Genomic DNA, 15,238 nt, shown 5'->3' with positions numbered 1-15,238 from the left:
AATTCAGGATATTGAAGGGAGGGAGGAACTTGGGATAATTACATTCACCAGAAAAATTATACTGAGTAAATTGTTGGAACTGCGGGCTGACAAGTGCACGGGACTTGATTAACTTCATGTTGTGGGCAAAATTTTGGAAAGGTTTATAAGAGATAGGGTGTATAATCATCTGGAAAGGAATAATTTGATTAGACATCGTCAACACGGTTTCGTGAAGGGTAGGTCGTGCCTCACAAACCTTATTGAGTTCTTTGAGGTGACCAAACAGGTGGATGAGGGTAAAGCAGTTGATGTGTATATGGATTTCAGTAAAGCGTTTGATAAGGTTCCCCACGGTAGGCTACTGCAGAAAATACGGAAGCATGGGATTCAGGGTGATTTAGCAGTTTGGATCAGAAATTGGCTAGCTGGAAGAAGACAAAGGGTGGTGGTTGATGGGAAATGTTCAGATTGGAGTCCAGTTACTAGTGGTGTACCACAAGGATCTGTTTTGGGGCCACTGCTGTTTGTCATTTTTATAAATGACCTGGAGGAGGGCGTAGAAGGATGGGTGAGTAAATTTGCAGATGACATTAAAGTCGGTGAAGTTGTGGACAGTGCGGAAGGATGTTACAAGTTACTGAGGGACATAGATAAGCTGCAGCGCTGGGCTGAGAGGTGGCAAATGGAGTTTAATGCAGAAAAGTGTGAGGTGATTCCTTTTGGAAGGAATAACAGGAAGACAGAGTACTGGGCTAATGGTAAGATTCTTGGCAGTGTGGATGAGCAGAGAGATCTCGGTGTCCATGTACATAGATCCCTGAAAGTTGCCACTCGGATTGAGAGGGTTGTTAAGAAGGCATACGGTGTGTTAGCTTTTATTGGTAGAGGAATTGAGTTTCGGAGCCATGAGGTCATGTTGCAGCTGTACAAAACTCTGGTGCGGCCGCATTTGGAGTATTGCGTGCAAATCTGGTTGCCGCATTAAAGGAAGGATGTGGAAGCATTGGAAAGGGTGCAGAGGAGATTTACCAGAATGTTGCCTGGTATGGAGGGAAGATCTTATGAGGAAAGGCTGAGGGACTTGAGGCTGTTTACGTTAGAGAGAAGAAGGTTAAGAGGTGACTTAATTGAGGCATACAAGATGATCAGAGGATTGGATAGGGTGGACAGTGAGAGCCTTTTTCCTCGGATGGTGATGTCTAGAATGTGGGGACATAGCTTTAAATTAAGGGGAGATAGATATAAGACAGATGTCAGAGGTAGGTTCTTTACTCAGAGTAGTAAGGGTGTGGAATGCCCTGCCTGCAACAGTAGTGGACTCGCCAACACTAGGGGTATTCCAATGGTCATTGGATAGACCTATGGATGATAAGGGAATAGTGTAGATGGGCTTTAGAGTGGTTTCACAGGTCGGCGCAACATCGAGGGCCGAAGGGCCTGTACTGCGCTGTAAGGTTCTATGTTCATCCGAGCATCTTAAAAGAAGTGGCTCGTGAGATCGTTGATGCATTGGTTTTCATTTTCCAGAACTCCCTCGATTCGGGGAAGGTCGCAATCGATTGGAAAATAGCAAATGTAACTCCGTTATTCGAAAAGGGTGGGAGTCAGAAAGCAGGAACTACAGGCCAATTTTCTTAACATCCCCTAGGGAAAATGTTAGCTATTATTATAAAATCTATAGCAGGGCACTTTGAAGTTCAAAATAATCAGAGAGAGTCAGCAAGGTTTTGTGAAAGAAAAATCATGTTTAACCAACTTATGGAGTTCTTTTGAGGAAATAATGTACTGTGGATAAAGGGGAAACAGTGGTTGTACTGTCCTTGCACTGCCATAAGGCAGCTGAAAAGGTACTGCATCAAAGGTTATTGTGGAAAATAAAAGTCCTTGGTATAGGGGGTGACGTATTTGCATGGATTTAAAAAATATATACAAATAGAGTACCCAATTCATTTTTTCCAATTAAGGGGCAATTTGGCATGGCCAATTCACCCACCCTGCACATCTTTGGGTTGTGGGGGCGAAACCCACACAAACACTGGGAAAATGTGCAAACTCCACATAGACAGTGACCCAGAGCCGGAATCGAACCTGGGACCTCAGCGCCGTGAGGCAGCAATGCTAACCACTGCACCACCATGTTGCCCTGTATTTGCAGAGATAGAAGACTGGCTGGCTAACAGGAAGCAGAGGGTAGGCATAAATGGGTCTTTTTCAGGTCGGCAAGAAGTAATAAGTGGTGTGCAAGGGTCAGTGCTGAGACCTCAACTGTTTACAATTTATATAAATGACTTGGATGAAGGGCTATGTGGGAACCTTGCTAAAATTGCTGCTGTTGCAAATATCGGTAGGAAAGTAATTTGTCGAGACAACATAATGAGGCTAAAAAAATATATAGATAAAGTGAGTGCGCAATGATCTGCCAAACTTGAGTACAGTGTGGGAAAATTTACCATTTTGGCAGGGAGAGTAAAAAAGCAGCATATTATCTATATGGTGAGAGATTGCAGAGCCCTTGAGTTACAAAGGGATCTGGGTGTCCTCATGAATCACAAGGACTACTAGTATGCAGGTATAGCAAGGAAAGCCAATAGAATATTTAATTCATTGCAAATAGAATTGAATACAAAAGTAGGGACGTCATGTGCATTAGTGAGACCACATTTGGAGAACTATGTACGGTATTAATCACCTTTTATTTAAGGAAGGATGCTAATGCATTGGAAGCAGTTCAGAGAAAGTTGACCAGGCTAATACCTGGAATGGGCGGGCTGTCTTATGAGGAAAGGGTGGACAGGCTACCTTGGATCTGCTGGAGTTTTGAGTAAGAGGTGAGGAGCTTTCAAGTCCTGAGAGGTTCTGAAATATAAGGTCCTGAGAGGTCTTGACAGGGTGGATATGGAAAGGATGTTTCCTCTTCTAGGAGAATCTAGAACTAGGGCTGACTGTTCAAATCATTTTATTTATTTATATAAATTTAGTGTACCCAATTCATTTGTCCAATTAAGGGGCAATTTAGCATGGCCAATCCACTTAGCCTGCACATCTTTGGATTATGGGGGCGAAACCCACGCAAACACGGGGAGAATATGCAAGCTCCACACGGACAGTGACCTAGAGCCGGGATTGAACCTGGGCCTCGCGCCGTGAGGCAGCCGTGCTACTCACTGCCCCTTGACTGTTCAAAAATAATGCGTCGTCCATTTAAAACTGAGATGTGGCAAAGGAAAAATTCTCTGAAGATCATGAGTATTTAGAACTCTCACTTCCTGAAAAGAACCTGACTCACCACCTGTTCCCTTCATGAGATTTAAAAGTTTTGGGATTCTTTGAATTTTTATTGAAGCTGTAATCAGTCATTAATGAGGAAAGCTTTTTTTTTCTCCAACTAATGAATGGTTTGTATATCAAATTTAAAAATACCGCACAAGATCAGAATGCCAGCACGCGTATTTATTCCCCTCTTCAAAAATATAGCGGCAAATATCTTTTATAAAAAAACAAAACCAGTCATGACTGCAGCTATTCATTTTCTGCGGTTCCTGAAAGCCTATCACAGCAACAGATGACTTCACAAAAATACACCGTAACAGTGATGTGGCAATTATAAGTAAAGCTGAACAACGTGGAAATCAGTAAAATTAGAGGCAACTTCAGAAGTGATGCTTAACCTGTCCTACACAGCTCATACACTGACCATCCTCACCATCTTTAGAATTCGAAAGTTTAGAACTTGCAATTACTGTATATAACCATTTTGTATCCTGGTAAATGAGTTTAATGTTTGGGATCCTGATACTCCAATTTTTAGCTGTGATCCTATTTGAATCTAAAAACGTTGATACTTGAACCACGTTGTGTTGTAAAGCAACAGTTATTTAATCTCAACAAATCCATTCATCAAAACTCATTTATTTGGTTAGTATGATTAAGTATTATGGCAGTCGGCACTCAGATGCCTATTTCAACCCTCTTGTCAATGGTATTGGGGAGCTCCCTGGATTAGGATGCAAATACCCTTAAGTGATCCAGCTACTGTGTTTGGCATTCCATGTCTGCGCAAGATGAGTCCGACTGTGGTCCAAAACGATTTTTAAAATATATATTATTAGTCATACTTTTGGTTAATTTTGCAAATAGCTGAAGATTTCTCATTCTGTTATGACTGCGGAGCACTGAGAACAAACAATTTATTTTGTTCGAATTTACTTTTGTTCTTGGAGTTGTTCTTGCACTGTAACTAGTTTTAAATAATATGATTAAGAAAATCTAAAAGCAGCTATTTGATGAGAGGATGTATCGTGTATATCACAGTTCTGCACGAGTGCATGGCCTAACTAGTTTAGAATTGTCTCTTACTCTTCGCATCCTTGCTGACCAACACAATGTTTCTGCATGCTGTTCCCTTTAACGCAACCTGCTCTGTCTTTTTTTATATAATGCAGTTTTGAAACCGAAAAGGCAGTTCACATATGAGAAAGTAAATCTCAGCCATGTTAATGCTATGTTGAACAGCAATGACGTTAGTGAATACCTCAAAATTTCACCAGATGGACTAGAGGTGAGTGTATTTTTATTTATTTGTTCCACAAATTAATTTTATTTCATAACATTTTGGGGGGTATCGGAGATCACGTGAAATCTGAATTTTGCTCAAATTGCCATTCACAATGCGATATTCGTTACTGATGCCAAAAAACATAGAACTAAGACAAAAAAATCTGATTCCATGTATTGGAAAAAATCCATAGACAGATATTTCATGCAATTCGAATAATGTAACACGCAATTTACATTGTTCTTTTATTGTGAGGTTTCACGAGGAAATTGCACAGATTGCCCCACTCCTAGTTATCGTAGCAACTACCTTTGCGGTCAGACTTTAATCAAGTCAAAATTATTTATCAAACTTGCACACAAGTAATCACACGGACAAAAGAATGCAAGCGACACAGTACAAAAGCGCACCTAGAGCTGGAGAGAACTGATTGGTAGGCAGTAAGTAAGTTGTTTTTCTCCAATTTAAAGCAACGTTAACGAAAAGCTAGAGTGCTAGCTTTTTAAAAAATAACTTAATTTCATAAGCGTCTTTTAAGGTATATCAGGAGTTCAGTCCTGTGTTTTGTACGGTCTGCAGCATGAGGGAATTCCTAGACGCTCCTTGCAGTTTGGATGACCACATTTGCAGGAAGTGCCCCTGGTTTGACCAGCTTGAGAGTTGGTTTTCAGAGCTTGAGCATCGGGCAGATGGTGGAATTTGAATTCATCAAAAATCTGGCATTAAAAGTTTAATGATGCCCATGATACCATTGTCTATTTTGTAAAAACCCATTTGGTTCACTAATGTCCTTTTGGGAAGGAAATCTGTCATCCTTACCTGGTCTGGCCTACATGTAACACCATACCCACGGCAATGTGGTTGACTCTTAAATGCCCTCCGGGTTGGGCAACATATGCTGCCTCGGCCAGTGACGCCACATCCCATGAACGAAAAAACAAATCTCAAGTGTGAAAACACCAGTAGGGGATTTCAACTTTCCCAATATTAATTGGAATAGGCAGAGTGTGAAAGGCCAAGAGGGGTGGAATTCTTTAAAGTGCATCCTGGAGAGCTTTTTGAGCCATCACTTAGGAAGACATACAAGAGTGGGGTGTTACTTGGCCTTCATTAGAGAATGAAGTCGGGCAGTTGTTAGAAGTGTCAGTGGGGGAGCATTTTGGTGATAGTGACCATAATTCAGTAAGATGTACGGTAGTTATGGAGAAGGACAAAGATGGACCAGAAATAAAGTTTCTGAATGGGGAGAAGGCCAATTTTACTAGGATAATACAGGATCTGATTCAAGTGGATTGGGAGCAGCTACTTGTAGGAAAATCCACATCAGAGCAGTGGGAGTTATTCAAAAGGAAATAAGTACAAAGCCCACGTGTTCCTGTAAAGGTTGGGACCAAAGGGTCCGGAGAACCCTGTATGTCAAGGGAAATACTGGATTGGATAAGGAGAAAAAAAGGAAGGCAGTTACAGGGAGCTGAACAAAGTGGATGCTCTGGAGGAGTATAGAAAGTGGTGTTGGTCGAAGATTTTTTGGGGGACTAGAAGTCTGTCCAGTGGTGTACCACAAGGATTGGTGCCGGGACCCTTGCTGTTTGTAGTGTACATAACGATCTAGCTGGAAATATGGGGGGTTTGATCAGTAAGTTCGCAGATGACACAAAAATTAGCGGTATGGTAAATGGTCAGGACGAAAACTCAATTTCAGACCGATATGGATGAGCAGAACGGTGGAAAATGGAATTTAACCCTGAAAAGTGTGAGATGATGCATTTTGGGAAGGCTAACATGGCAAGGGAATGAACAGTAGGACGCTAGGAAGTACAGAAGACCAGAGGGACCTTTGGGTGTATGTCCTTGAAGACAGCAAGACAGCTAAATAAGGTGGTTTAAAACGTCATATTGGATTCTTTCCTTTATTAGCCATGGCATAGAATATAAGTAATGAATTTGATGGCTGACCTTTTTTGTCTGAGTAGAATTTTCTAATGAAGACAAAATCCTTTCGTTTCTATTGCCCTTCAATTTACTTTTACTATTATGCACAAGTTTACTGCTGGGATTTATTCCTGACGGTGGAAGTGTGTATGCATCACAAACATCTGAATTTGTTGAATACACATTTATGAATTGTTCAATTCCGCAATATCCAAACTATGGCCTGTCAACATGATCTATTTTGGCGATGGAGCTGCTTTTCTCTTGTGTTAATTTCTCGTTGTCTAGTTTGCCCTCTTTGAATTTTGTCAGCTTGGGGGTTTGGAACTGGTTTGTTAGCATTTCGTATTGGTGGATAAAGCATGAGAAGCACCTCAGATTTGTTGTCCAAAGATAGAGATATATGCAAACTCATGGCAATCTTGATTGAAGATTTACAAAGCTCCCAGTACTTCACGGTTTGCACCCAACTGGGTCTCATGCATAATTGGATTAACTAACTGTTTATTTTATCCACTGATGGAATTGTGGAGGTAGTGTGGTGAGGTAGTTACACCCTGTGGTGTGTGGTACCTTGACACACAGATCAGCACTCTGGTTTGATCCCCCAGTCTTTAGCTGACCTCAACATGGCATTAAACAGGATGTTGGCATCGTAATCCTATTGTGCGCAATGCGTGATTTTCTACCTGACATTGAAATGTTTTAAAGCACCCTTATCCATGTGTGATGACTTCAATTTAATATTAGAATGGTTGATTATGATAAAACAATTCCATAAGGAAAGCACTGTGCAATTCAGTTGTGCTGTCAAGGGGTGGCACAGTGCCAGGGACACGGATTCAATTCTGACCGTGGGTAACTGCCTGTGTGGTGTTTGCACTTTCTCGACATGTCTGTGTGGGTTTCCTCTGGGTGCTCTGGTTTCCTCCCACAGTCCACAGATGTGCTTAAATTCCCCTTTGTGTCCAAAGGTGTGCAGGTTAGGTGGGGTTATGGGGATAGGGCGGGGGAGCGGGCCAAGGCAAGATGCTCTTTCAGAGGAATGGTGCAGATCCGATGGACTAAATGGCCTCCTGCACTGTAGGAATTCTGAGTCCAGAAAGGGAAAACTTAGCTATGAATCCAACTGTCAATTACTGGCACTTATTCTTTTTGGAAACTGACTATGGAGACTGGGTTAATGGAAGGCTGTGATGCCTTCCATTGCTGAATTGCCCAGGAGTACATTAGGCATGCATTTGCAGGTTCAGGAGTGAGAAGCAGATGGGGGAAATTGGGATGGAGAATTCTTTTTAAAGATTTCTGTTTCTATCTCCCTTTTTTGTTGGCTTTGTCAAGTTGTCACATTATGGAATAGTTAATGCAGTTTATAAAACTGAAGAGCTGACATTGCAGTTTAGACCAAGTGAAGTTGTTGGATGTACCCTTTGTAAAATATGGAAGTTACTATTTCCATTTTGCTCAGATCTACCAGATTTTTGCTTTGCTCTTCGTGCAGACCTAGTACAAAATCAAAAAATTGTCTACCTGTCAACACATTAATCATAGTCTGTTGAACCCTACTCACAGTTTTGCTGATTGAGATTAAATAGGCATGGGTTGAACCTTGGGCAACTTAGCAGTTCTGCTTTAAAGTTGTCCAATATAAATACTGACTTTGATCTGAAATTTTTATCTCCACAAAACCTAAATTTGCCAGAAACACCAAGGCTACTTGCATGACAGAACTCTGCAACTTTATTGTTGCTGTTCCTTAAGCATTGCTTACTGCTATTTGTCTTCAAAGTATTTTTGTATTTCCTTTTACTGCACCTGTAGCCACCTCTTGAGCCATGAGACCTGACTTGTCTCTGCAACTTTCTGGAATGTATTGGAGAAAACAAAATGTACTTTGTGAATTGAGTTTATAGGTTAAATATTCACATCAAGTCCTGTAATTAATGTGAAAGGAGTTGAATTCTTAATGTTGGCCTGAGTGTTTGTGCTACATTTAGTTCAGTGAATTATCAGTCTGACCAGTCCTCCCTAGAATTTGTAACAGTTTAGATTCATATTAAACCATCTACAACAGGATCTGAATAGTGAAACTGTTTGCTGAACTTTTTTCATCACATGCAAAATCAACTTTTTTTTAAATTTAAGAGGACCCAATTCTGTTTTTCCCCAATTAAGGGGCAATTTAGTATGGCCAATTCACCTACCCTGCACATCTTTTTGGGTTGTGGGGGTGAGACCCAAGCAGACACCGGGAGAATGTGCAAACTCCACACGGACAGTAACCTGGAGCCGGGATCGAAACTGGGTCCACGGTGCCGTGAGGCAGCAGTGCTAACCACTGCACCACTGTGCTGTCCTTGAATTTATACTTGATTGGATTCAGAGGGTGCGCATGATTCTCAGTCAATGCTGTGTGTAATCGACATGCACCTCACTTCATGTTCCCTTGCTTTATGTGCATATCACTCAGTTGTACAGATATGAAAAAACAACATGTATGGAAACCAATGGAATGTGGCAACCCTGTGTGTGGGCAATGGTCAACAAAATGTCTCCTGGGTTGTACTACCTCTGATGGACCACATGTGGCTCTTGGGCTGCATGTTGCCCGCCACCGGTATAACTGAAGCGTCCTTCCTCAATTTTGAATTTTAATTTTGCTGGTATTCTGATTTAATGCATGAAATTTTGGGCTTAAATCTCGTCAGTTATTGCATAAATTGATTTCAATGTGTTTTCTCTTGCAGGCACGATGTGATGCATCCTCATTTGAGAGTGTCCGATGTACATTCTGTGTGGACTCTGGAATTTGGTACTATGAAGTAACTGTAATTACTTCTGGTGTAATGCAGATTGGTTGGGCGACCAAGGATAGTAAATTTCTTAATCATGTAAGTTATCAAAGTACTCAAGTGAGCCAAAAACTCCAATTCCACATTTTTTAAATTCTAAATTTTGATAGGAAATTCATGCAGATGGCATCACTAGACTCTTGTAGATGAAATGTGAATCAGTTCATTAAAATGTGGCTAACATAGATGCTTTATTTTCAACACAGTCCAAATCTGCCTGGTTGTCCACTTTGCAAAATGGTTATGAGCCTTATCAATCTGTCCTCTTTTACTTAAGAGCATTTGAATACCCTTGTACCATCCCAAATTCCATACATGTGAATCTAAACTGGAGCTTTCCTGGTTTGGATAAACTCACGGGAAGCGTAGGAACCCACTTTTATTTGTAAACAAATGTTGTCAAAATGGCAACCTGTGATCACTTGCATACAGTCCACTATTCGATTGAATAGATTGTACCTTGCTGAAATTTCACCTATATTTCCTAACATCTAACATTCAGTATATCAAACATTTATTTTGGTAAACATATCTATAATTATTGGTCACAATATCCTAGAAACTACTTCCTGGGCTACATTGAGATAATTAACTTTTTCAAAAGTGAAATACTTTAGTTAGTTGCTGTGTGTGTTCTTTTAAAGGAAGGTTATGGGATTGGAGATGATGAATACTCATGTGCATATGATGGCTGCCGGCAGCTGATTTGGTACAATGCCAGAAGTGAACCACACATCCACCCTTGCTGGAAAGAAGGTACAGTGTTAAATGCTGCTCAATCAGGCATACTGAACTTTATATTGTAGCTTTCAGCTTCTGATTACTAGACACTTTTGGGATTTATTGTATTTCATTTGCTAATGTTAAAATTAGAATATACTGAACATTTCTCTCTCTACTTCATGAAATTTTTTTAAAGTACTGATCAGCGTGTGTGCGTGCGCTCCTCCACCGGAGTTCCCTCCGCATCCACAAGTTCCTGGTAAATCTCTGATACCTTCCCCTCTCCCGCCCAGGTACAGGAGACTACTCTATCCTGTATCCCCCCTTGGCGACAGCAGGGGGAAGGCCGGACCACTGCTTTCAAGCTGGGGAAGCTCCCGTCTATAAATAGATACCACATCCTCCTAATTCCTGCCCTCTGCCATCTCCGGAACCCACCATCCAGCCTACCCGGTACAAACTGATTATTTTCAATCGGGATCCAAACCGATGCTCCCTCCATTCTCTTGTATCTCCTCCATTGCTCCCAGATTCTCAGGGCTGCCATCACCACCGAACTTGTGCAGTATCGGGCCAGTGAGAACGGAAGAAGTGCCGTTGTCAGTGCTCCCAAACTTGTGTCTTTACAAGACGCCGCCTCCATCTGCTCCCACACTGACACCCCACACTACCCACTTCCCAATCATGCCTATATTAGCCGCCCAGTAGTAATTGCAAAGGTTTGGCAGCCCCCCCCCCCACCCCCTCCAACTGTGCTCCAGCAACACTTTCTTCACTCGCGGGGTTTTACCCGCCCACACACAGCCCGCAATAACCTTATTCACCCGCTTGAAAAAGGCCTTTGGGATGAAGATGGGGAGGTACTGAAAGACAAACCGAAACCTGGGGAGGACCGTCATTTTCACGGTCTGTACTCTCCCCGCCAGTGATAGCAGAAGCATGTCCCATCTCTTAAAGTCCTCTTTCATTTGTTCTACAATCTGGGATACGTTTAACTTGTGCAGTGCCTCCTATTCCCGGTCCACCTGGATTATCAGATACCGAAAGCTCTTTCCTACCATTCTAAGTGGCAGCTCTCCCAGTCCCCCCTCCTGCTCTCTTGCCTGGATCGCGAACATCTCGCTTTTCCCCATGTTCAATTTATACCCTGAAAAATTACCAAATTTCCCCAAGGATCTGCATTACTTCCCCCATCCCCTCCAACGGGTCTGAAATATACAAGAACAGGTCGTCTGTGTAAAGCGAGACCCGGTGCACCACCCCCACCCCGAACCAGCCCTTTCCAGTTCCTTGAGGCTCTTAACACCATGGCCAATGGCTGTATGGCCAGAGCAAACAGTAGCGGAGAGAGGGGGCACCCTTGCCTCATCCCTCGGTGTCGTTTAAAATACCCCGACCTCATCCGGTTCGTACGCACACTTGCTACTGGTGCCTGATAGACCAACCGCACCCAGTCAATGAAGCCATCACCAAACCCAAACCTTCCCAGCGCCTCCCACAGATAATCCCACTCCACCCAATCAAAAGCCTTCTCTGCATTCATCGCTACCACCACCTCCACCTCCCTTCCTTCTGAGGGCATCTTAATAACATTTTAAAAACCTTCGAACATTGGCCTTGAGTTGCCTGCCCTTTACAAATCCCGTCTGGTCTACTCCTCAACCCCCCGGGGACACAATCCTCTATCCTTGTGGCCAGTATCTTAGTCAGCAGGTTGGCGTCCACATTCCGAAGAGAAATTGACCTGTATGACCCGCATTGCTCCGGATCCTTCTCCCGTTCCAGGATCAATGAAATAGAGGACTGCAACACTGTTGGGGGGATGATGACTCCCTTCTCTCTTGCTTCATTAAATGTCCTCACCAGTAGTGGGCTCAATACCTCTGAAAGCTTCTTATAGAAATTCCACCGGGTAGCCGCCTGGCCCCGGGGCCTTGCCCGACTGCAGGCCCTCCAGCCCCTCAATTATTTCCTCAATTTCAATTGGGGCTCCCAGCCCTTTCACCAGAAATTCATCCACCCTCTGAAACCTCAACTGATCCAAAAACTGCCTCATCCCCTCCACCCCCGCCGGGGGTTCCGACTCATTTAATTTGCTGTAAAAGTCCTTAAGCACCTCATTCACCCTCCCTGTGTCTAGAACCATATTCCCATCTCTATTCTTTACTCTCCCTCCTTCCCTGGCCGCCTCCCTTTTTCTGAGCTGGTGCGCCAACATTCTGCTCGCCTTTTCCCCGTACTCATAAATCACCCCCCTTGCCTTCATCAGCTGTTCCACCGCTTTCCCTGTAGTCAACAGCCCAAACTATCGCCTGTAACCTACGCCGCTCCCTCAGGAGCCCTGCATCTGGGGCCTCCGAGTATCTCCTGTCTGCCTGGAGTATCTCCTCAACTAACCTATCCCTCTCTGCTCGTTCCGCCTTTTCTCTGTGAGCCCATATCGAGATTAATTCCCCTCTGACCACTGCCTTCAAAGCTTCCCAAACCGTTGCTGCAGAGTCCTCCCCCATATCATTTGTTTCCAGATAGTTCTGGATGGACTTGTTCATCTGCCCACAGATCGCTTCGTCCGCTAACAATCCCACATCCAGCCACCACAGCGGGCGTTGTCCTCTCTCCAGACTAAACCGTAGATCCACCCAATGTGGGGCATGATCTGACACTGCGATTGCCGAGTACTCCATATCAACCACCCCTGGTATTAGAGCCCTGCTCAGAACAAAAAAGTCAATGCGAGTGTATACCTCGTGGACGTGGGAGAGAAAAGAAAACTCCTTCACTGTTGGCCGTGCAAACCTCCATGGGTCTACTCCCTCCATCTGTTCCATAAACTCCTTCAATTCCTTTGCCGCAGCAGGCTTCCTCCCTGTCTTGGATTTTGACCGGTCCAATTCCGGATCAATGACTGTATTAAAATCTCCTCCCATAATCAAGCTGTGTGACTCTTAAGTCTGGGATCTTACCTAACACCCGCATCATAAATTCCACATCATCCCAATTTGGAATTCCACATCATCCGAGTTCACGAGTACCACCCGCACCCCCTCCAGCATCTCACTCACCATTATGTACTTACCCCATGTCTGACCCGATTCTCACTGCCTCGAATGTCACTCGTTTATTGATCAAGATCGCTACCCCCCTGGTCTTTGAGTCCAGCCCTGAGTGCAATACTTGGCCAACCCACCCCTTTCTCAATCTAGTCTGGTCTATAACCAACCTCCCATTTTGTCCCCTAGTAACAGTTCCTCCCCTGTCAGCAAAGCAGCTCCCGCCTCCCCCCTAATAACCCGCACTAGTAACCCAACCTCCACATATCAAGCTCCAGCTTAACACCTGCTCACCCCCCACTGTGCTTCCTTGAGTCAGCTGACTTGATAGCACCCGCCCATGGCACCAAGCAGTCTGTGTCCTCATTGTTCTCTCCCCTCTCCGCCCACTCGGACAAACATATTCAGAGCATCCCATTCCCCAGTAAACAAACATCAGAAAAAACAGCCACAGACAAAAAACCAACCCCAGAAACCACCCCCCTTCTAACCAGCTCCCAGTAAGACAAAGTTAACTTTTGCCCTCAAAGCAGCCCCTTATTGCACATAACACTACTTATTCAACCCAGCACAAAAGTGATTTACAACAAATCGCCACTAGTACTCTCCAAGGCTTCAATGTCTTAGTTCAAATCCAGTCTTTTTTCCTTGATGAAAGTCCATACAACGTCTGGTGTTTCAAAGTAAAAGTCCCGTTCCTCATGCGCGACCCACAGACGGGCTAGGTACAACATCCTGAACTTCACCCCATTCTTAAAGAGGACCGTTTTTGCCGGATTAAACCTAGCCCTCCTCTTGGCCAAATCCGCGCCCAGGTGCTGATAAATGCGCAGCTCACAATTCTCCCACTTGCTGTTCCGTTCTTTCTTGGCCCACCGCAGAATGTGTTCCTTGTCCAGGAATCAGTGCAAACGTACTACCATCGCCCTCAGCGGCTCGTTCGCTCGGGGCTTCTTTGCGAGGGCTCTGTGTGCTCTATCTACTTCCAGGGGCCGAGGGAACGCCTCAGCCCCCATCAACTTCTCCAGCATGTTCGTCACATAGGCCCTCGCATCCGATCCCTCGTTGCCTTTAGGGAGGCCGACGATTCTCAGATTCTGCCTCCTGGACCTGTCCTCCAGCTTCTCCTGCATTCTTTTCTGGCGGTCATTCATCATGGGGCTGGTTTAGCACAGTGGGCTAAACAGCTGGCTTTTAATGCAGAACCAGGCCTACAGTGCAGGTTCAATTCACATACCAGCCTCCCCGAACAGGTGCTGGAATGTGGCAACTAGGGGCTTTTCACAATAACTTCATTGAAGCCTACTTGTGACAATAAGTGATTATTATTATTATCATCTCCACCTTGCTCTCCAGCACAGTTATGTATTCCTTGCGCTCGGACACCTTTTTCTCCACCTCCTAGATCGCTCGTCCGTGGGTTTCTTTATTCTGCACCACCTGATCAATCGAAGCCTTGATCGGGTCCAGCGTGTCCTCAAGCTTGGCGAAGCAATCTTCAAAAATCTTCACTAGCTGCTCTGTCGACCACTGTGCCGCATTCCCGCGGCCCTGACTCTCCGCCATGCTTTTCCGCGTTGCCAGCTCTGCTTGCGTCTTCCTTGTACGGCCACTTCTCGTCCAATTCTCCATACACTGGAGGGGGATTTCTCCTCACCGTCTCACTCTTCACCGACTTATCCAATTAAATCTGGAAAAAAACGGGGGGGGGGGGGAAGGTCCAAAAGTCCGTCACAGGCGGGAGCTATCAAATGTGCGACCTACTCCTCCACGACTGCCACCGGAAGTCAGAATTATTTTCAACCACCATCTGTAACCTCGTACTTGCTATTTTCCTGACTCTACCATTACCATCAAGCAAGGAGACTAACTCTCGTTCAGTAAAGAGTTCAGAAGAGTATTCCCTAGACAGTGCGAGACATAATTCAAGTGAGATATCATGTGGTGAAACTACAACATAGAGGCTATATGCTTAACAATGAAAGGAATATTGCATAGACACAGCGAAGCAATCTCGCAACCAACAGATCAGATCAAAACTGCAGCCCTACCACATCCAGTTGTGAATGGTGATGGACAATTTAAACAACTGATAGGAAGAAGTGGGGCTCTGTGAATACCCCTTGATGGAAGAGCCTAGCACA

At 44.1% G+C, this 15,238-nt stretch overlaps 1 protein-coding gene across 1 annotated transcript in view; it reads left to right on the top strand.

Annotated features, from left to right (window-relative positions):
• rspry1 (ring finger and SPRY domain containing 1) overlaps positions 1–15,238 on the top strand; it is a 122,626-nt gene that overhangs the window by 80,370 nt on the left and 27,018 nt on the right. Inside the window, exons 8-10 of the mRNA XM_072518402.1 lie at positions 4,425–4,540; positions 9,217–9,360; positions 9,966–10,077. Of these exons, the coding sequence (XP_072374503.1) occupies positions 4,425–4,540; positions 9,217–9,360; positions 9,966–10,077 (372 nt within the window). The remainder of the gene's footprint in view (positions 1–4,424; positions 4,541–9,216; positions 9,361–9,965; positions 10,078–15,238) is intronic.

The sequence above is a fragment of the Scyliorhinus torazame genome, chromosome 10 (assembly GCF_047496885.1).
Source record: "Scyliorhinus torazame isolate Kashiwa2021f chromosome 10, sScyTor2.1, whole genome shotgun sequence".
In the NCBI taxonomy this organism is placed as follows: Eukaryota; Metazoa; Chordata; class Chondrichthyes; order Carcharhiniformes; family Scyliorhinidae; genus Scyliorhinus; species Scyliorhinus torazame.
The sequence above is the reverse complement of the archived record's forward strand: the minus strand, read 5'-3'. Positions and strand labels throughout refer to the sequence as shown.